Here is a 22,029-nt window from a genome sequence, read left to right as displayed (position 1 = left end):
AAAACTGTTTTAATTTTATGTAGCAGGTTGTTGAGTTCACATCCCATACACATAATGCAATAATTAAAAATCCTGCGAAATGTGGCATATAAAAGATAGAAAATAAAAGTAAAAACACCCAGCAGACATGCAATGTGCATATTTATTGCACACATTTGACCACATAAGTAATAATATTTGAATTGACTTAATAACATCTGCTTTTAATTGTACAAGTTTAATTGTAAGGCATATTTTATCAGTATTGCATGGTTTCTTTATTCACACGCTGAGACACTGGAAAGACTGAGAAGCATTAAATCATCTACTACAGTATATTTGGCCTTAAATGATGTCTGTGAAATATCATAATTCGCCAATACTTAGTTTGTTCTTACACAGACTGAAATCTAAAAGACCCCAAATTTCCAACAATCACAGGGTGCCAGTCACTCCGATGAGTGCTTGTAAACTGCAATTTCATAAATTTCTTGAAAATTGGTGTCTTTTGTCAAAAATGCTTTTATCAAATCTTCCTTTAGTGCCATCCGGTAATGTCCTACAAAACACATGGCATCTCAAAGCTTTCAATATTGAAGGGTTGCATTAGATTCACTGATTTATTTCCTGGAAAATCTTTCTTTTGTGTTCAAAAGACTGTCAGCAAATGCCACAATCTCACTACTTACATGTGCAAAATCATTGCAAATACAATACATATTTGAATGTGACACAAACATGCAGTCAAGCACGACATGTTTTTTTATACCTGGATGAATGGCAGCTATTGAAAAATAGCATTTACCAATTGTGGGCTTTCGTCTCCTAATTTCTGGAGAGGGCGAGGGAGTGGGCACGAATTCTGTGTTAGAGGACGTGGAGTCATTCTTCTGGACAGGAGGCTCCACGCTGACATCCACAAGCCAGGTGATAGGCACCCAACCGAGAGGCTGTTTATAGCGGGCGTACTGCAGGGCATTGGTTATCCAGCGAACGTCTCGCCACATCTCGTCCAATTGCTTCAAACACACAAAGAAAAAGACAAAGAGAGGTTGAGTGCGCTCTTATTTCATTGGCAATGCTGCCTGCAAATAAGGTTAGCTTGAAAACTAAAGGGTGCTTTTTAAAAGTTGATTAGATGAAAATGCAAATCACAGCTTTCAGTGTGAGAAACGCGGTATTTTCCCCACACAAACGTCGCAAGAACTTTCCCCACAAACATCACAAAGCTTTTCAAAGCATTAAAGCGCATCACACAAAAGCTTCAAAAGGAGGCCACAGAAAACTTGCTTGAAGGGGCATGACCGTGACTAATGTCATAATTTATTTTGTGTCATCTTCCTCTGTTCACCAATCACAGCACGTCAGAGCCGAATTGTACATATTGCTCCTATTTAGTGTGCAGAAGCGAAATGAGGTAAAATGTGTTTTCAATCAGAGCTGTTAACCTCCATGCAGTGAATCTTCACAACTACCACTTTCATATTTTCCATCCTTGAGACGTACTATAGCAATTGTATTTACAAGGAGCTTATTTCAAATTGGAAGGAAAAAGGCTGAGCAAAAATGCAGCAGAGTAGACGAAAAAAAAAAAATGCAATCTGAGCTCTTTCTAGCAAATGCCATGAGAGATCCAGCTTATGGGAATGAGCCTTGACACCACAGGATGACTCCTTTGGAAAATATGCCGGGCTTCTAACGACAAAGAGGGGACTCCAGTATGACAAGGGCAATAATATGAGTTTCTTTAGGTTTCGAAATAGACTACTTCAACTAATAAATGTTTGGCTGATGCTGTTGGCTGGGAAATATTGAAACAAATTAGGGGAAAATAAGAATAAATAAGCAGTGTGGCTTAAATCACACCCAGTGCTCTATTATACCGGCTCTCAATACAAAAATGAATGGTCTGTCCTGATAGGGTCGTCGGCAGCAGGGAAAAATAATGTTACATGGAAATAATAAAAGGCAACTGACCATATAATCATGCATATTTAGGACAGCAAAATGAATAGGCCTGGCCATTAAAAGGGATGAGAAAACGATTCTCGTTTTTATACGAGTCAAAGGCCGTGCAATCAAACTGAACGGTATTTTGATGCAAAATATTTGGCGAAAAATAGTACAATATTAGATCGATCCAACACAGACAGGCTGCTTGAAAGCCCTTCATCCTGGTAAAGTTTAAACAAAAAACACAAAGTAGAAGAACACACGACTCAAACCACATTAAATACAGATTTAGTTTCAAGGAGAGACTTCAAGGGCATTTTTTGTTCACTTGATACACGACTTTGGTACCCTTTTGGTTTAACACTTAGGCCTGGTTTCATAGACAGGGCTTAAATTAAGCCAGGATTAGACCTTAGTTTAACTGGGACATGTATGTACACTACCGTTCAAAAGTTTGGGGTCGGTACGATTTTAAATACTTTTAAAAGAATTCTCTTCTGCTAACCATGGCTGCGCTTATTTGATTAAAAATACAACAAAAATCAGTTATAGTATTAAATATTATTCCAGTGTAAATCAGCTGTTTTCTGTGTGAATATATAGTAAAGTGTAATTTATTCCTGTGATCAAAGCTGAATTTTCAGCATCACCAGTGTCAGTGTCTTCAGTGTCAAATGATCATTCACAAATCAGTATAATATGAGGATTTGATGCTCAAGAAACATTTATTATTATTATCAATGTTGAAACAGTTGTTGGTCTGTCAGTTGTATAGTTTTTTTTTTTTTTTTTGGATTCTTTGATGAATAGGAAGTTCAAAAGACTTTTGTAACATTATAAATGTCTTTACTGTCACTTTCGATCAAATTAATTATTCCTTGATAAATAAAAGTATTGATTTCTTTCCTCCAAAAAATAAAAATAAAATTCTCACTGACCCCAAACTTTTGAACGGTAGTGTAGTTTTTATAAACGTGCCTTAAAAAACATTACTGGTGTGCATCTCAAGACAAAACAATGGCACTGCCATATTTTAAGATCTCAAACAGCTCAAACATGCATTTTAATCTGGGACTAGGCTTAAGTGTGAAACCAGGGGTTACTGTCCACTGCAAAATCTGGGTCTTGAACTAAAACCAGTTGAGAACTTCAACAGCCAAAAGGTTGCATCGCACAAAAAATCTCTGTGAGTATTATCAGATGAACTAGAGCTTATTTACTTGCATCAAAGCAGCAAATTTGTAAATCTGCCGAGTTAAAGCCGAACACTTGAGCCTACGAAGTAAATCTGAGCGTCATGCAAGCTCCATCTCAATGCCACATCTCGCCGCATGCATCTGAAACGTGTGTTTCGCGGTCTGTCCGTTAGCTCTTTGACAGGACCTCACAGCGGTATAAACCTGCTCTCTCACACGAAAGCACTTTCCAGAGCCGTGCCACTTTGACAGACGTGGCCCTTCCTCGTTTGCCGCCTTCTGGAACATTAAGGTTTTCACGCTAATTGATGCCACATTGCTCAGCCACACACACAGTCATGCAGTCAGACTCATTGATCGGTATTATTTTTTCCCCTCGTCGCTCTTAGGCCCTGTGTAATCTGTGGTCAGTGTGCCGCTTTTTTCCAGTGCCTCTTGGACCTGACATCACACAAACACTTGTGGTTTTGTGGTCAATCTCAATTAATAGTCCAGACCGGGGTGGCGGAGAGGGATTATTTCAGACCGGCACACTTAACACACGCCTCCCTTTCAAGTCGGATTGTGAGAGAGTCTGCTGAACTGTTATTGAAATTTCGACACAAGAAAAACAACTTGTTTTACAGTTTATACGTCTAGTAGTTATGCTTTATGACATCAATAAACTATCCTAATTGGATTATTAGTTTAAATTGTTTTTGTAGTTTGATGTTTCCAACACTCCCAAGCGGCTGGGAATAAACATGATTCTCAGGACTGAAACATGCATGACGTATTGCTAAAAGTTGTAATTGTACAACACAAATGTGGCTAATTAAAAGGAATGAAGCAGTAAAGAATGATTTCAGGTAGCGTACAAACACTAAATAGCAAAAAACACCAAAGCACTATCTTAAACACCTGTTTGTTACTATATGCTGCAAAATTGTTCTGGCTCAATGCTTGCACTGACAAAAGGCAGAATCTGAATCCCTGAAATGACCACATACAACACCATTCAAAAGATCGTGTTCAGTAAAATCCTTAAAAAAAATATTAAGCAGCACAGCTGTTTTTACAATTGATAATAATAAGAAATGTTACTTGTGCACCAAATCCTCATATTAGAATGATTTCTAAAGGATCGTGTGACAAAAGACTGGAGTAATGATGCAGAAAATGTAGCTTTGATGCAGGAAAAAATGACTTTTTAAAATACAGGTCCTTCTCAAAAAATTAGCATATTGTGATAAAGTTCATTATTTTCCATAATGTAATGATAAAAATTAAACTTTCATAGATTTTAGATTAATTGCACACCAACTGAAATATTTCAGGTCTTTTATTGTTTTAATACTGATGATTTTGGCATACAGCTCATGAAAACCCAAAATTCCTGTCTCAAAAAATTAGCATATCATGAAAAGGGTCTCTAAACAAGCTATTAACCAAATCATCTGAATCAACTAATTAACTCTAAACACCTGCAAAAGATTCCTGAGGCTTTTAAAAACTCCCAGCCTGTTTCATTACTCAAAACCGCAATCATGCATAAGACTGCCGACCTGACTGCTGTCCAGAAGGCCATCATTGACACCCTCAAGCAAGAGGGTAAGACAGAAAGAAATTTCTGAACAAATAGGCTGTTCCCAGAGTGCTGTATCAAGGCACCTCAGTGGGAAGTCTGTGGGAAGGAAAAAGTGTGGCAAAAAACGCTGCACAACGAGAAGAGGTGACCGGACCCTGAGGAAGATTGTGGAGAAGGACCGATTCCAGACCTTGGGGGACCTGCGGAAGCAGTGGACTGAGTCTGGAGTAGAAACATCCAGAGCCACCGTGCACAGGCATGTGCAGGAAATGGGCTACAGGTGCCGCATTCCCCAGGTCAAGCCACTTTTGAACCAGAAACAGCGGCAGACGCGCCTGACCTGGGCTACAGAAAAGCAGCACTGGACTGTTGCTCAGTTTTGCATGTCATTCGGAAATCAAGGTGCCAGAGTCTGGAGGAAGACTGGGGAGAAGGAAATGCCAAAATGCCTGAAGTCCAGTGTCAAGTACCCACAGTCAGTGATGGTCTGGGGTGCCATGTCAGCTGCTGGTGTTGGTGCACTGTGTTTTATCAAGGGCAGGGTCAATGCACCTAGCTATCAGGAGATTTTGGAGCACTTCATGCTTCCATCTGCTGAAAAGCTTTATGGAGATGAAGATTTCATATTTTCAGCACGACCTGGCACCTGCTCACAGTGCCAAAACCACTGGTAAATGGTTTACTGACCATGGTATTACTGTGCTCAATTGGCCTGCCAACTCTCCTGACCTGAACCCCATAGAGAATCTGTGGGATATTGTGAAGAGAAAGTTGAGAGACGCAAGACCCAACACTCTGGATGAGCTTAAGGCCGCTATCGAAGCATCCTGGGCCTCCATAACACCTCAGCAGTGCCACAGGCTGATTGCCTCCATGCCACGCCGCATTGAAGCAGTCATTTCTGCAAAAGGATTCCCGACCATGTATTGACTATTGAGTGCATAACTGAAAATAATTATTTGAAGGTTGACTTTTTTTTTTGTATTAAAAACACTTCTTTTATTGGTCGGATGAAATATGCAAATTTTTTGAGACAGGAATATTGGGTTTTCATGAGCTGTATGCCAAAATCATCAGTATTAAAACAATAAAAGACCTGAAATATTTAGTTGGTGTGCAATGAATCTAAAATATATGAAAGTTTAATTTTTATCATTACATTATGGAAAATTATGAACTTTATCACAATATGCAAATTTTTTGAGAAGGACCTGTATATTAAAACAGAACACAGTTTAGTTTCAATTTGAATCATTTTCCAATTTGACTGTTTTACTGCATTTTCACAATTGTACTGTTTTTACTGTAGTGTATTTCATGTTTCTTTCTTCGAGGTGATTAATCAGTAGTTTTTTTCAGTGACTGGTGAATAAGTGAAAGAATCGTATTTTCAGTAAAAGCCCAATGTTCTCAAAGACCAAAAACACTGGTGGCTTGGCAATGGATGAAGATGCAAAATGCTTGCAGAGCAACAAATTATTTAAATTGAGAGGAAATGGATTTGTTGTAATGGATGTGCAAATGGAGATTCACTTGCAAATAAGTCCTGTACTAACATTATAGCTCCAAGATGTACATCAAACTGTACTAAACACAAAATAATACAGATAATATAAAATAGCTATATGAGATGCAGATTATAAAAAGCTTAAAGTGAAGAAATAAGCAGAAAATGCTACATGGTAGTAGCTTGCATAAGTATATACTTAAACATCACCCCCAAAAGATTGCTATATCAAAAGAATTTGCATATGGTGACAATTTTTTTTAGTTATATTTATGACCCCATGCCTTTATACACTACTTCAAAAGCTACTACTATACAGCTACTACAAAAAACTTATATTTTTGTAATAAAAAAAAGAAACAATACAATAAGTTTGTTTGAAAATTGTGTTGCTCCATCAATATTTAATATAACACTGAATAATGTTATGTAAAAATATATTATAATTTATAAAGATGACTCTTTTTTCATATATACTTTGGGACAAGCAAGAAAAAGATACTGCTATATCAAAAGAATTTACAGATGGTGACAAATTATTATTGTTTTTTTATTATATTTTATGTATTATTATATATTTATTATGTTATTATATATTATTATATTATATTATTTATTTTATTACATCAAATTACTTTATAATTTGTATAAAAATAAACGGTCAAAAAACTTCAATATTACTTCAAAATCAATATTAAATTCAATGCTGAATAATATTGTTTAAAAATATATTTTATAAAACAAAAAGTATCAGAACAAGTATTTACTTAAAGGTCAATCAAAACTATTCTACTATATCAAAAGCATTTGCACAAGGTGAATAATTATTTTATTGTTTAAATTATATTTATGTGTTTAGGCCTTTAAACTGGACTTTATAATTGTTGTAAAAAAGAAATAAATAAAAAATAAATAAAAGAAAACTTGTTTAAAAACATTTGCTCCGATATTCAATATAATACTAAATTATATGATGTAAAAATATATTTATTTCTTTTTTAATAAAATCACATTATCCTTCACAGAGGGGCACCCTCTGCCCCATACCTGAATGTAGTCCAATATGTGCTGTTGTCTATGTTTGGCTGTGGACACCTCTGAGTCAGTGATGGCCTCTCTAAAAGCCTGCTGGGTAATTAGAGCGTCCAGGTCCAGCACCGAGGACAGCCGGCAATAAAGACTGATAAATTTCTCCTTATATGAGTAGAAGTGAACTGCACAGGGAGACAAAATAAAAACAAGAATACTGTAGTTAGTAATTGACACTGTCTTATAAGGGCAACAGTAGTGAGATGTTATTGCATTTCTGAAATTGACTTCCCAGGGTGGTGTGCTGTATGAAATTGAGACCCTAGGAAGGTTATCATTAATGTCCCAAAAACACTGACGAATCTTTTTAAAGACGCTTTTGTAATGGAAATCTGTGGGAGGTTTACAAGTGTATGGTGTTTGGGCTGAAACTACCTCACAGTATAACGTTTAAAAAGTTGTTTGAAACTCTCCCCACAACAGCAGCTGAATAAGCTACTAAGTGTTCTAACTGGCACCACTGCTGAGAATACAAACACACGATTTGCCTTCTCGTCTGAAAACAAACCCTGCTATTTAAATGAAAATGATCTGCCATTCTTTAAAACACATTTTATTGGATTATAATATTGATTACTTGTTTAACCTTTCCTTATTTTACACAGTCTGGGCTCAGCGAGGGGGGTGGGTGGCTGTTTGGCTAGCCGTGGTGCGCACCGCCACCCCGCTGGTGTCTGCATGTGTGTGTGTGTGTGTGTGTGTGTCTGCTTGATTTACTAGAGGTCCTAAGGGAGTGTGACTGGGGGCAGAGGGGGGAGGAATCTGTGGATTTTTATAAGGCCAACTGAGCTAATATTGTAGGGGTTGAAACAGAAGCCAGTGTACCGAGCTCAAACATTTGAAGAGGGAGGTTGAGGAACCCCGAGTGTGGTGTGTAGGGGTTGGTCTGTCCCGGGGCAGAGCACACGTCGTCTGAGGCGGGCAGCAGCAGAAGAAAGGACACATTGTGACCCAGCTCCAGCACCTCGTGTGTGTAGAGACGGAAGTGCTTGGCCTGTGTGGGACACACAGACACACACACAGACTTTAACCCATGGTAAAGTAACAATGTAACAAAGGGTAACAATGTTGTGCCGTAACTAAGTAGAAAAAATCCCAAAACTATATGTATAACTATAAAGTAATACAGACAAAAAATAGAGTTATTCTGACTAATATTGGGAGAGAGTATCTATAGTATGTCTATTAGTCTATCTATCCATCTATCCACACATCTATCTATCCATCCATCCATCCATCCATCTATTTATATTTGGTCTATCTATCTATCTATCTATCTATCTATCTATCTATCTATCTATCTATCTATCTATCTATCTATCTATCTATCTATCTATCTATCTATAAATCTATCTATAAATCTATCTAGATTTTTATCAATCAAATTTAATAAATTGATATATAAAATTTTTATAAATCTATATTTGGTCCATCCATCAATCCATCCATCAATCCATCAATCCATCCATCCATCCATCCATCCATCCATCCATCCATCCATCCATCCATCCATCCATCCATCCATCCATCCATCCATCCATCCATCCATCCATCCATCCATTCATCAATGCTGCTAGAGATTTCAAAGTTTTCAAACTACCCAAGGTTTATATAAGCTTAAAATGTAATGCTCTCTTTTCAAACAGCCCATGTTTTCAAATTAAACGCCCCAAAAAACTATTTAAGCTATTTTAATCATTTTAAAATGAAAGCATATTAACAAACTTTACTTTTTTATTTATTGTGGAGCTTAACACCAAGTTACCACAGAGTTGTCCTGTAGACTGCAGTACCTGGTGGAGAGGTAGATTGATATGGTGCAGCAGACTCTTAATGGCCGTCTGGAGCTCAGAGAAGAGGAGGCAGTCTGTAGCCTGATCTGCTCTTTCCACCTCCACAGGGCCAGACAGTGACTGCAGCCATTCCCACTCATCCCTGGGTGGGAAGAGACAGCGTTCAGTCAACATACACAGCTCTTTACGGTTTCCAGAAGTGCCATCGACAGAGTGGTTTCCAAAGGCTAGTGGGATGGCATATTAGGTCTAATATTGAGAGTGAGTTTTGGTGAGATGTTTTTGACCAACCACTAAAAACCCTTCCTTTTAATCTGAACATTCTACACTAAGAAAAGCTAAGTTGTTAAATGTTAAATAATAATAGGAAAGTGACAACTCTTCTGTATTTTAAAATTATTGTAGAGAGATTTTAAAAATAAATAAAAATATTCAGTGATCATTTTGGCAAATATATTTTTACAATTAGGTTAAATTCATTTAACTTTCTCTAAATTTCACAAAAACTGTAAGATGATGAAAAGCATCAGCTTATGGTACGCGGGTAAGATGACGGGGCAAAATAGAGCATTTTGGTTTTAGTCTCAAGGACACCCTCAAGGCCTAGTGTCTAGGGGGTAGTGGGATGGTGGAAAAAAGCAGAATTTCTTTGCTCCAGAGGTTTTCCTCGAGCCGTGAGTAGGCATCATCCTGTGTGAACCTCCCACTGACTTCCACAGTCCGGCCCCGTAGTAAATTTAGTTTTACTACCACACAGAGCTGCAGGATAATACTCTCCCTGTCTCTAGCTACCTACCAAGGTCAACACCATGACCCGAGATGAAAATAAATAAATAGCTCCTTTACCGAACAAAAACAAATAGCAGTTTTGTTTTGACTGTAAAAAATGGTGGTGTCAAGAAACTATGTAAGCCTGTGGTGAGGGGGAGCCCGACACGGAGTTCAGGCATATTTCAATCTTCTCAGGTACACTCACTCTGGAGAGCTTGTATTTGCTTCACCAGTGCAAAATCCTATTTTAAAAAGGCATGTCTATATCAATGACATTCATTAGATTGCATGAGAGGTATTCATAATGAATCAAAAAATCGATAGATTAATAAAAAAGAAGAAAATCATTATACGCTTTTATTACAGGCTTTGAATGCTTTAATAATGCCATCTCTGCTCAATGCTTTCAAGACCTAGGGTCTTTTTTCTTCAATATTTTTGAGATGAAAAAAAAAAAGATTTTAAAGATTTTTTAAAAAGAAACAAAGGCTCCTGAGACCTGCTGTGTGAACTGCAAAATGCAGGACGATTTGAGGAAAAAATATGCTAAAACATTCACATTCATTCACTATATTAGTATAATATTCAGTTTTCCCTAAAGCAGGACCAATAAACTCTCTCATTTGTTGTGTTGCATATCATGCAGAGTCTTTCTTTTAAATTGCACAAATTTGCATTTTTCAACTAAACAACCCGAATCATTCCCCCAAAACTTTGTGGGAGTAGCTCATGCCAATAGGCTTTATGTTGAAGGTCACATTAACAAACAAGAAAACAGGTCTCATCACATCCACTTGTTGGAGAAAGTGTTAACAGCAGTAGAACTGATGGCGACATCTATGGACTTTTAAGGTAATCAGCTAACCTAGTAAGTTATTTTTATTGTTGGCGGGTTACTCAATTTTAATATCCAAATGTTAGTGTGAACAAAAACATTTAAATAAAAAAAAACTTTTAGATATCAATCTGCATATGCGATGGACATCGGTAATGCTCATCTTTGGTAGCTCTATTGAAGACATCTTGAGTAAAACAGCTCTTTTTTCAACAAAACATGTACAAAAGACCTGAACCGGAAGCGATGGAACCTGTTTTACAGAATAGTTTGTTGTGTATAACCCCTATAACAACAACATGAGCAATGTGGATGTACTCCGAATGGGTACACTAAAGTTTAACAAACCAAAAAAGTGACATTGCATTCCGTTTAATCTGGTCCATGACCAAAAATGAGTTTGAAACCTCTGATTTACAGAGAAAAAAGCAAATAATAGGAAATAAGTCAATGACTTACCTTGATACATTCCAGTTGTCTCGTATCTTGGTGTGACAGAGCATGTTGGGCATACGTTGAGGAACCAGAACTTTGATCTGATCCACAGAGCTGCTGAGCTTTAGGTAACCAAGATAAAGTCCAGAGGACAGCCGGTGCTGACTCCGTCTCTGATAGGCCAGAATGTCCTATAATCAAAATAACAGTTTAAATGAGATTCTTTTTCTGAAGAAAAAAATCAATGGTGCTTGATTTGAGATAGGCTATCATTAATGTCTGTAGGACAAGACAGAGCTGTGTTCACCTGTATGGTTATGAGTAGGATGTCCAGGGCATATGGTTCCTCAGGGGTAGACAGAGACTTCCTCTGACTCTGAAGTTTGGATACCTGCATCCATTTCCCATTGAAAAAAGAATAGAAGCTGTCCATCTCTCTTACTGTCACAAGCAGCACATTCCCATGACGATCTTTAATGGGCTCATAGTGGACTCGGCCCAAGTTGTGAGTGCCCAGAAGATTCTGTTTGGAGAGGAATAGAGGAATAGACATGATGTGAAAAGGACGTTTGTTCTCCAGAATTCTTATTTAGACAGTACATGGTGTCCACTACAAAACAAATGCTAAAACATATTTTTAATAATTTAGGGTGTGATGTTACATCGAAACCACCATGGAGAGTTTACTCATAATCATATACAGTATGTCTGCCCTCTACCTCTTTATGTCATTATGCTTTTGATTTATGTCAATAGAAATTTAAAATGCCTGACAAAAAAGGACAAATCACCAAGTACTTATGAATGTATCACTGGACCAATGTGTAATTCTCTGAGAATTGGAAAGAAAAAAACCCACACTTTTGTAATAAATAAATCAGTTACGTTGGCCAAAATAATTGTTATGCAATATAAAAAAATATGCTAAAACAGAAACACAGACACATACTCTGCTCAGAATCCTTCATAAGGGATTATCCCACTCAATTTCAATTTCAATCCCATTATAGTAATAAATTGTTAGCAAGGCTCATCACGGGCTGGCAAACCTGCAGTTGGCCCGCGGCCGTCAGCATCTTCTGTCTGGACTGCAGAGTGGAAGAGGAAGAGGTGGAGACTGCCAGGCTCTGTCTCAGCCACCGGACGTCCTCCCACATACAGGACAGCTGCAAAATAAACACACGCACACTTGTGAAGTTGGAGGAAGCAATTTACTTAATTCCTCGACATCATTCAAAGTCTGTGCATCAATGCCAGAGTGCTTTGTTTTCAGTGATGAAACAGTCCCTACTGGGCTAGTAATAGGTGTCTCAGTTGACTACTTATTTGACCATATGCAATTAGACAATATGCACTCCATAATAAGGTGTTTAAACAGAAAATTCTAGAAGGGACCATGAGAGTCCATCTATGTGCCTGCCTGTTTATGTGACTGTTTAACCTTCAAACTATTTTAAACTTTGAGACAAGGTTTATCAAGCCAACATCAAAATTTTCCTTGACAAACCTTCATTTTCTACTTGCATATTAGGAGACAAGTTGTAAAATAAACATTTGGATGTGGACATGAGCGCTTAAAAAGCTGCGAGGCTCGTTTCATGAGTATAACTTTACCTCCAATCTCACCATAAAATCTAGAAGTATTTGGCCATCAAACAAAGAGCTATATTCTGCTAAGACTGTCTCTGCTTCTTGCATCACACCACTTTAGCCTTGTAATGATGGGCTAATTACAAACGCGCGGTCTAACGTCAAAAGTGTGGTGACTGTTCACTTTGACAGAATATATTTAGGACGCTAAGCTGACCGCAGGCTGCATTTGGAAGAAACCAACAAAAATATTGACGCTTGTCAAAGAGATGTGTTACGAAAACATAGAAAATCTATGTTTCAGTTCAGCGTTAATAAAACCCACGTTACTTTAGTGCAGTATCTCTGTGCTGACCTCTCCACTGCTTAATGTCGCGGTTGACTGTATGTTTTTGCATACCTTGGTGAACCACAGAAAGTCCTGCATGAGGGAGCTGCTGTATGAGTCGTCCACCTCCACTATGGGGATCTGATCCTCATTAGTCACTAGCAGACTGTCCTTATGGTAAAATACTGATGCTATATAAACTCCCCTGCAAAAGAAAAAACAGCCAAGACAACCTATTCAGAACAAGACGAATTCAGCATATTCAGCTATAATGTGAGTTCTATGATTCCTGGCACTTTCCAAGAATAGAGTACAAAAAACAAAAAGTGAATACTTTTTTTTTATTTATTTAAGTAAATAGTCAGTGACTCTTAACGTCAGTGAGATTCTTAACGTTTAGATAATATTGATCGTCAACCTCGTCGGGGGCAAACAAAACATTACACTCATATTTTACATTTATTAATTTAGCAGACACTTTTATCCAAAGCCACATACAAATCAACACTAAAATAAAGCAATATTATAGTACAATATTATTATTATAAGTTTGCTTAAGTTACCAATTAAAATGTTTTTTACAGTTAAATATCTCAGTTAATTATAAATAAATTTTAATTATAAATGCATTCTAAACAGTTAATTAAACATTCGAAATATTATTAAAAAAATATTCAGTTGAGATGGTTAAGACCTCTGAGGTGGAACAGATCAAATCACACCATTTTAAGGGTGAGGATACAGACATTTGATATGCGCAAAACTACTTTCATGCACATATCTACAGTAACAACACAACGATACAACAGTGACCATTTATGTCTCGAATGCTGTAATAAAACTAATGAGATACCAAAGTGTAACCTATTTGTGGAAAGTGCCACCTATTTTCTGCAATATGCTCATACCACCTTTTGAGAGTCTTGACAAATTTATTAGAGGAGTGAAAAAGGTGTTTCAGGCTCCGGGACACTGACTGCTTTCGACTTGGATTCGGCAACTTTGATGTGTCTGGGGGGGTAAAAAAAACATACGAGATAAACAAAGGTGAAAACAACAAAATATCCAGACTTGGTAGATTAACATGGGAGTCTGAAGATAGTTTGAGAGACAAACAATGGAAAAACTGTGAATAATCATCCTGTTTATGTGCAAGTTACCCTATTGAAAGACTGTGGGTTCTTGGATTCATTCTGGCTTCTTTAAGATCAACTAGTCGTTTAGAAAATCCAATGATTAATTGAGTATGAACTATGTAGTTTTGGTCATCCTTTTGGAGATTTACATTTTAGAATTGCTGGAAAACACTTCAAGCCTTAGGGTTTTCAACAAGACACAAAAATATCAAACACTGAAAAGAGCAAAATGAAAACCATGATGGAATAAACTTAGGGAACTTCGAAGACAGACAGCGTGAAAGAGCCTCAGGGGTGTAAGATAGGGATTGGGGGAGTCAGGCCACCGACAAACCGGTTATCTGGAACATTTCAGCTGCGTATCTCCCGCTTCAAGCACAGCCATATCAGCCCACATTTCAGCGATGCCAATCTTCAGACGTCCCTGTTTTCATGAAATTAAGCGTCACGTAATTGGCCCCCATGTAAACAGCAGGGCAGACGGAACAATCCATTTGGCTGAGAAGCTGTTTACAACGTGAAAGTGGCCGTCAAAGCGAGCGAGTCACCGTGAGAGCAATCACGCTAGCCCTAGTCTCTGTGTCTCCATCAGAGGGGCATGAAAGGGAGGTAGGAAGGCAGATTTTCCGTTTGAAAATCACTATCAAACCCCTCAAGGAATAATGTGTCTTACAAGTCCCATAAGGAGATTAACCCTTGGCCCCTTTGACCCTACAGTGGCGACTGTTAACAGTACGTGATTAAATGCGCACACTGATTGTTTCCTTCTTGGCAAGATATCTACATAACGTAACCTCACAACCGCAATGCGTCTTACTGGAATCTCAGAACAATTACCTTCCAACTGAAAAAGAGTCAAATTTGATTACATTCACTGAAATATCTCCACCAGACTCCAAGGTTTGGATGTCAACCACAATTTTTGTATCACAACAAGTTGGAGTGAGAACAAAATTATCCACTTTCGGAAACACATTCAATCCGTTTTAACATTTTTTATGTGAAGTTCAGCGGCAGTTTCCAGTCTCCGCAAATAGAGCCAGCGCTGCCATCGCACGTGTTGATAAGTTGAGCGCAGAATTCGTATTTATTTCTCCCTCAGAAGGTTAACTGGCTTTGACAAGCAGATTATAAGACATGAGTGCATTGGCCTCCTGTGCCGCCAAACTGTCACACTAAATAAATAAAGAAATGCCTTTACATTTATGAAAGCAAAAAGCAAAAAAAAAAAAAAAAGGATCACCTTTGATTAATGACTTGGCAATAAATCTGACTACCGCACAGTGAGTGCAACCATGAAATGAGGTGAGTGAGAGTTGGAGAGACGGCGAGCACTAGTAGCATTCTTCATTTTCTAACTAATTTAGCGGGGGTCAACGGACCCTTTTCAACATACGAGAGCGAGCGGGATCATCCATAACGTTTGTGGCCAGACTTTCCAGGCCCTCGCTGACAGAAAGCGCTTACATAGCCGCGACGGAGTGCGGAGGTTTGCGTGTGAGCGATCGCGTTGTGCGTGTGGGTGTTGCTGTGTCTCATGCAGGAACACTGGGAGCTGTGTGCACGACACACACACACACACACACACACACACACCCCTCGGCTTGAGAGCAACCTCTCAGCTCCACATATACACATCATAAATTAAGATAACCTCTGCCTAAACGAGCTGCATTTTTTTTCGGAGCGGCTTTTATAGTAGTGTCATTGTACCGGTGCTGATTAATTTCGCAGATTTATTTTCGAACACCGTCGCTCCAAAAATAACCTGGGTAAATACATTGCCCCTACCAGCATGTGTGCTTATCGAGACATATAATGCACACACATACTGCAAAAAAAAAAAAAAATCATAATCAGTATTTTTGTCTTGTTTTCCAGTAATTATCTATAAATGTTCTTAGATTAATTCTGCATTTCATTTCTGCCCCAGCTTGTGCATAAACATTATAAACTTGGCATTGTGAACTGCAAATATTGTTGGCTCTTAAGATAAATTGTTACATTCCTCATTTAAAGGTAGGGTATAGGCAATGTTTTTCATAAACACTTTTTGTTATACTGGTTGAAACTCTCTTGACATCCTGATAGCAATCAATAATAGAAGTGGTCTAAATATTAAAACATGTACTACATACACTCACCTAAAGGATTATTAGGAACTCCATACTAATACTGTGTTTGACCCCCTTTCGCCTTCAGAACTGCCTTAATTCTACGTGGCATTGATTCAACAAGGTGCTGAAAGCATTCTTTAGAAATGTTGGCCCATATTGATAGGATAGCATCTTGCAGTTGATGGAGATTTGTGGGATGCACATCCAGGGCACAAAGCTCCCGTTCCACCAGGGTTGAGATCTGGTGACTGTGGGGGCCATTTTAGTACAGTGAACTCATTGTCATGTTCAAGAAACCAATTTGAAATGATTCGAGCTTTGTGACATGGTGCATTATCCTGCTGGAAGTAGCCATCAGAGGATGGGTACATGGTGGCCATAAAGGGATGGACATGGTCAGAAACAATACTCAGGTAGGCTGTGGCATTTAAACAATGCCCAATTGGCACTAAGGGGCCTAAAGTGTGCCAAGAAAACATCCCCCACACCATTACACCACCACCACCAGCCTGCACAGTGGTAACAAGGCATGATGGATCCATGTTCTCATTCTGTTTACGCCAAATTCTGACTCTACCATCTGAATGTCTCAACAGAAATCGAGACTCATCAGACCAGGCATCATTTTTCCAGTCTTCAACTGTCCAATTTTGGTGAGCTCTTGCAAATTGTAGCCTCTTTTTCCTATTTGTAGTGGAGATGAGTGGTACCCGGTGGGGTCTTCTGCTGTTGTAGCCCATCCGCCTCAAGGTTGTGCGCGTTGTGGCTTCACAAATGCTTTGCTGCATACCTCGGTTGTAACGAGTGGTTATTTCAGTCAAAGTTGCTCTTCTATCAGCTTGAATCAGTCGGCCCATTCTCCTCTGACCTCTAGCATCAACAGGGCATTTTCGCCCACAGGACTGCCGCATACTGGATGTTTTTCCCTTTTCACACCATTCTTTGTAAACCCTAGAATGGTTGTGCGTGAAAATCCCTGTAACTGAGCAGATTGTGAAATACTCAGACCGGCCCGTCTGGCACCAACAACCATGCCACGCTCAAAATTGCTTAAATCACCTTTCTTTCCCATTGTGACATTCAGTTTGGAGTTCAGGAGATTGTCTTGACCAGGACCACACCCCTAAATGCATTGAAGCAACTGCCATGTGATTGGTTGATTAGATATTTGCATTAATGATAAATTGAACAGGTGTTCCTAATAATCCTTTAGGTGTGTGTATATCTTCTGTGGAAGTCTCAGGACCAAAAAAAATTCGTCCAATTATTGCATTCGGTCAGTTCACGTCATATTGTAATTACCGTCGAGAGGGCAATCTGTGACATTCTACGGAGCTGTTCACATCCTCAGAATTATGCATTTCTATGTCAACATTATCATTGCCGAAATGAATCTGCAGCAGTCAGAAGTTGTTTACGTTGATTGTTATTGTAATGTTGTAATGCTTTGAGACATGAGGTAATTTGACGTAGTCTCTCGTGACGCTTTGCAGACTCTGCTCTGGCTGTGTGCGTTCATGTGTTTTGGAGGGGGTGTGGCTTTGGAGACGCTCTAGAGGAAGGGCGGGGTCTTATGATATCAAAGCTAGCTTGCTATTGCTAGCCTCTTTTTGAAATTGCCTACCCTACCTTAAATGAGTGGCTTTGAATAAAAGTGTCTGCCAAAAAAAATGTAGAAGCAATACTGCATAAACTTTAAAGACATATTTTCAGAAATAAGTGTACCTTTCTTATATATTAAAAATATAAAGGCATTTATGCTTAAAATGACTAGCCAATTGGAATATTTTAACTGGAGTTTTCAAAATACATTCTCTAAAAAAAGTCTAATTATCTAATCCCACGTAGAAAACTCATAGGATCAAAATCACACTCTGCAGGTGTTTACATATCAAACATGGATGATCTTAAAAGGGATTATTTGTGGAATTTGTGAAACGTTGGCCATTGTATGATCAATCCCGAAATACACTAATACATAAATATAAAGATATAAATTTGCTTTTATTTAAAATATTTAGGATATTTAAAAAATATTGTGGAATATTTTTAATGGAATGTTCAACATTCAAGATATTTTTTTTCTTATTATCTTGCACAATTAAAAAAAGTAAATGTATGTGATTTCTAGGATGTTTGGAGATTTTTACTGAAAAAACAAGGCAAACATTACGATTAAGAAAATGTTTTTTGCAATGCGCACACCCACATTCTCTCTCTAAATGAAAACAGACAGAGACAGATGGGTTATTTTTGCACAGTTTGTGTGCAGAAGTTCTTTTGTTTCTTTTGTTTTTTCTGCTTTCCACATCAATAAAAACTCTCATACAGTGTTTTTCTAATATAATCAATTCCCCTGTATAAATTCATTTGCAACGCTGGCAGCCATCGCTCTGACATCATTAGTGTTGATTTCTAAACAGATGAGGGATGCTGTTTTTTTTTGCTCACCCCCCTCTTGCTTGTGGCCGACTGCATAGCTGCCTAATGAAGTTGCTGTTTGTGAGCAGCGCAATACTGTCAGCACCAGGAACAGCGTTCTTCTATACCTCAGTAGCCGGCCTCTGGGATAGAGAGTGGGCCTGAGGCCAAAGCAGACTCTCTACTCGTTGCGCTACGTCCAGCCTGCCTCGTTTTAAAGGTGTCTGGGCTCGAGGCCTGTGATTTACAGTGCTGCACTATACGAACGACATGTTTGACACATAGATGTTAAAATCCAAAATGGATAAATGTATTAAAACATTATTTATTTATTTACACATACTCCACGCCTGCCTTGCTCCTCATGTGAAGAGCGTAGGAGGGCAGGCAGCAGGAATGCTGAGAGAGAGCGTATTCATACTGCTCTGGATGGCCATACTTGAGTCAAAACACTTTGACCATGCTTCATTTCGTCACTTTAATACGGAGTTAATCTACTGGAAGAAGTGCGGACTTAGAAGACGAGAGGATGATGGGAAGGGGGGATTTCTGGTGAGTGGACAGATGGGTGGAAGGGAGAGAGAAATATACGATGAGAATAATTGAGGGCATTATGAGAGACTGACATCGGAGAGACAAAACACAATAAAGACAGCAAATAAAAGAGCACCAGCAGAGCAAAAAACAGAGATGATGAGGATGAAGTCATCTGGTTCCATTGGAACATCCTGTTCTGATTCAGGGGACATACAGCCCACTTTTAGCTAGGTTTATGGATATTTTCAAAATCAAGTAGTCAGTGCAAACTGACTAAAAGCACACTAATAAAACCACTTCTGCAAAAAAATAAAACTGAAAGTTACATTAAAAAAGTAAAAAATGTAGAAAATACATACAAAATATAAAACTACATAAAAAAAAATATAAAAAAAATATATTTAATACAGTGCTTAGCATAAGTGAATACACCCATGCTAAAGTTGACTAAAAAGAGGAATAAAAAATCATTTTGGAAATTGATCTTAAAGGAGAACTCCGGCGCAAAATGAACCTTTGGTCAAATTACACATTGTTACCTAGTCAACCGTTATCTGAGATTTGTTTTCATGATTATCGAATGTAAATAGTTTTATCTCTAAAAACAGTTTAGCCTATAAAGCTAGTATATTGGGCATAGATCAATGACAAATAAAAATCGCTTGTTAATACCACTAACAAGGCTCAAAATAGCCCCACACTAACACGGTAGCATAATGAGGGTCCCTACCTTCAAACCGAAGCATTGAGAACTTTGTCAGTGTCCAGACAGTTTAATAAGAAGATATTTAATACATACAGTCAACTTCGCGTATACAGGCAGGAGCCATCTTTGAAATACAGTCTCTACCAGTCAATCTACGAACGCCGATCCAAGCCTGCTGTTCGCGCTCACCTTATCACAACTTATAGCTCGTTCACATCTCACCAGCGCACTTGGATCGGCGTTCGTAGATCAACTGGTAAAGACTGTATTTCAAAGATGGCTCCTGCCTGTATACGCGAAGTTGACTGTATGTTTAAAATATCTTCTTATTAAACTGTCTGGACACTGACAAAGTTCTCAATGCTTCGGTTTGAAGGTAGGGACCCTCATTATGCTACCGTGTTAGTGTGGGGCTATTTTGAGCCTTGTTAGTGGTATTAACAAGCGATTTTTATTTGTCATTGATCTATGCCCAATATACTAGCGTTATACTAGCTTTATAGGCTAAACTGTTTTTAGAGATAAAACTATTTACATTCGATAATCATGAAAACAAATCTCAGATAACAGTTGACTAGGTAACAATGTGTAATTAGACCAAAGGTTCATTTTGCGCCGGAGTTCTCCTTAAATGCCTAAATTAAAAAAACGAGTAAAAATCCAACCTTTAAGGACACCACTTTTCTTTGTGAATGAATAATGTATAGTAAATAAATAAAAGTTTTTCCTTAAAATACAGGGGGCATAAGTCAGGACACCCCTATGTTAAATTCCCATAGAGGCAGGCAGATTTTTATTTTTAAAGGCCAGTTATTTCATGGATCCAGGATACTATGCATCCTGATAAAGTTCCCTTGGCCTTTGGAATTAAAATAGCCCCACATCATCACACACCCTTCACCATACCTAGAGACTGGCATGGGGTACTTTCCATAAGATCATCTCTCAATGCAAATCAAACCAGCAAATTAGTCAAACTGAAATAAAACCATGCCAATCTCTAGGTATGGTGGAGGGTATGTGATGATGTGGGGCTATTTTAATTCCAAAGGCCAATTAAGGGAACTTTACCATGAACATCTTCATGGTCAAACATACGGTATGTCTGGTGCAAAAAAAAAAGATAAAGCTTAAGAGCAGAAGAACAGAAGAACACCATCTTCATGGTCAAACATGGAGGTGGTCCAGACTAGTTATGGGGGTGCTTTGATGTTGCAGGACGTGGAAATCGTGACTGAATGAAGGACATCATGAATTCCTCGAAGTATCAAGCCATTTTGGCAAAAATGGTGATGCCTTTATTGCAGAGACTGAAGCTTGATGATCAATGGACTTTCCTGCAGGACAGCTATCCCAAAGTATACATCCAAATCTACTTAGGCTTGGCCAGGGTTTCCGTTGTCCGGTAATTACCAGACATTGGCCGGGAAAAAAATTAAATGTCCGACAAAATTAAATCTCTCCGGTCAAATTGTTCGATTAAAATTGCGTAATAATCCCGCCCCCCTAACACAATATGAATTTGAGAATAAGCCTAAAATGTATAAAGCAAAAATACACCGACCTTTGGCTATGATATAAAGGAACAGGCTCTACCGTTTGAAAGTTATTAAACAACATCGCATGCTGCATTTCAAATAAAGCGCACGCCTAGAATGGCTTGTAATATAGACCTAAACAACGAACGATTGAGTGAGACGTTTCAAATATGGCCAGGCCCAGGCAGGCTAGCCTTAAAGGAACACTCCACCATTTTTTTTTTTTTTTGGCGTTATTCACGGTCTCCCCTAGGTGGGCAAATGCATGTTTGGAAGCACAGGCGAAGCACTGCTACTTGGGCGCAGAGATATCACGCAACACCTGAAATAAAGCTTGCCACAAATAACCGGCGAAAGTAATGATTATGCATGAAACATTTGAATTATTGATAAAGTTGATAAATTGATAAAGTTGACGATGCAGACTCGCCATCTTCGCAGTAGTGAACGCGCCTATAGAGAGAAGTGTGCACGCGCCGGCGCCTCCGTGTCCTGATTATATTGTCCACTATATTTGCTTCTTATTTATTA

The 22,029-nt window shown here is 38.3% G+C and overlaps 1 protein-coding gene across 2 annotated transcripts in view; it reads right to left on the bottom strand.

Moving 5' to 3' along the window:
- The window catches only part of ankfn1 (ankyrin repeat and fibronectin type III domain containing 1), a 92,083-nt gene that overhangs the window by 1,743 nt on the left and 68,311 nt on the right, over positions 1–22,029 (bottom strand). For both annotated transcript variants that reach the window (XM_056268932.1, XM_056268933.1), the window contains 9 exons: positions 13,955–14,054; positions 13,116–13,248; positions 12,175–12,291; positions 11,433–11,648; positions 11,150–11,316; positions 9,085–9,226; positions 8,117–8,285; positions 7,250–7,416; positions 785–998 (listed from right to left, as the gene is read on the bottom strand). In XM_056268932.1, coding sequence (XP_056124907.1) covers positions 785–998; positions 7,250–7,416; positions 8,117–8,285; positions 9,085–9,226; positions 11,150–11,316; positions 11,433–11,648; positions 12,175–12,291; positions 13,116–13,248; positions 13,955–14,054 — 1,425 coding nt within the window. The remainder of the gene's footprint in view (positions 1–784; positions 999–7,249; positions 7,417–8,116; positions 8,286–9,084; positions 9,227–11,149; positions 11,317–11,432; positions 11,649–12,174; positions 12,292–13,115; positions 13,249–13,954; positions 14,055–22,029) is intronic.

Source organism: Rhinichthys klamathensis, unplaced genomic scaffold, assembly GCF_029890125.1.
Source record: "Rhinichthys klamathensis goyatoka isolate OS25496 unplaced genomic scaffold, OSU_Roscu_1.1 h1tg000277l_1, whole genome shotgun sequence".
In the NCBI taxonomy this organism is placed as follows: Eukaryota; Metazoa; Chordata; class Actinopteri; order Cypriniformes; family Leuciscidae; genus Rhinichthys; species Rhinichthys klamathensis.
Note: the sequence above shows the minus strand (reverse complement) of the source record. Positions and strands in the feature narration are given on the sequence as shown.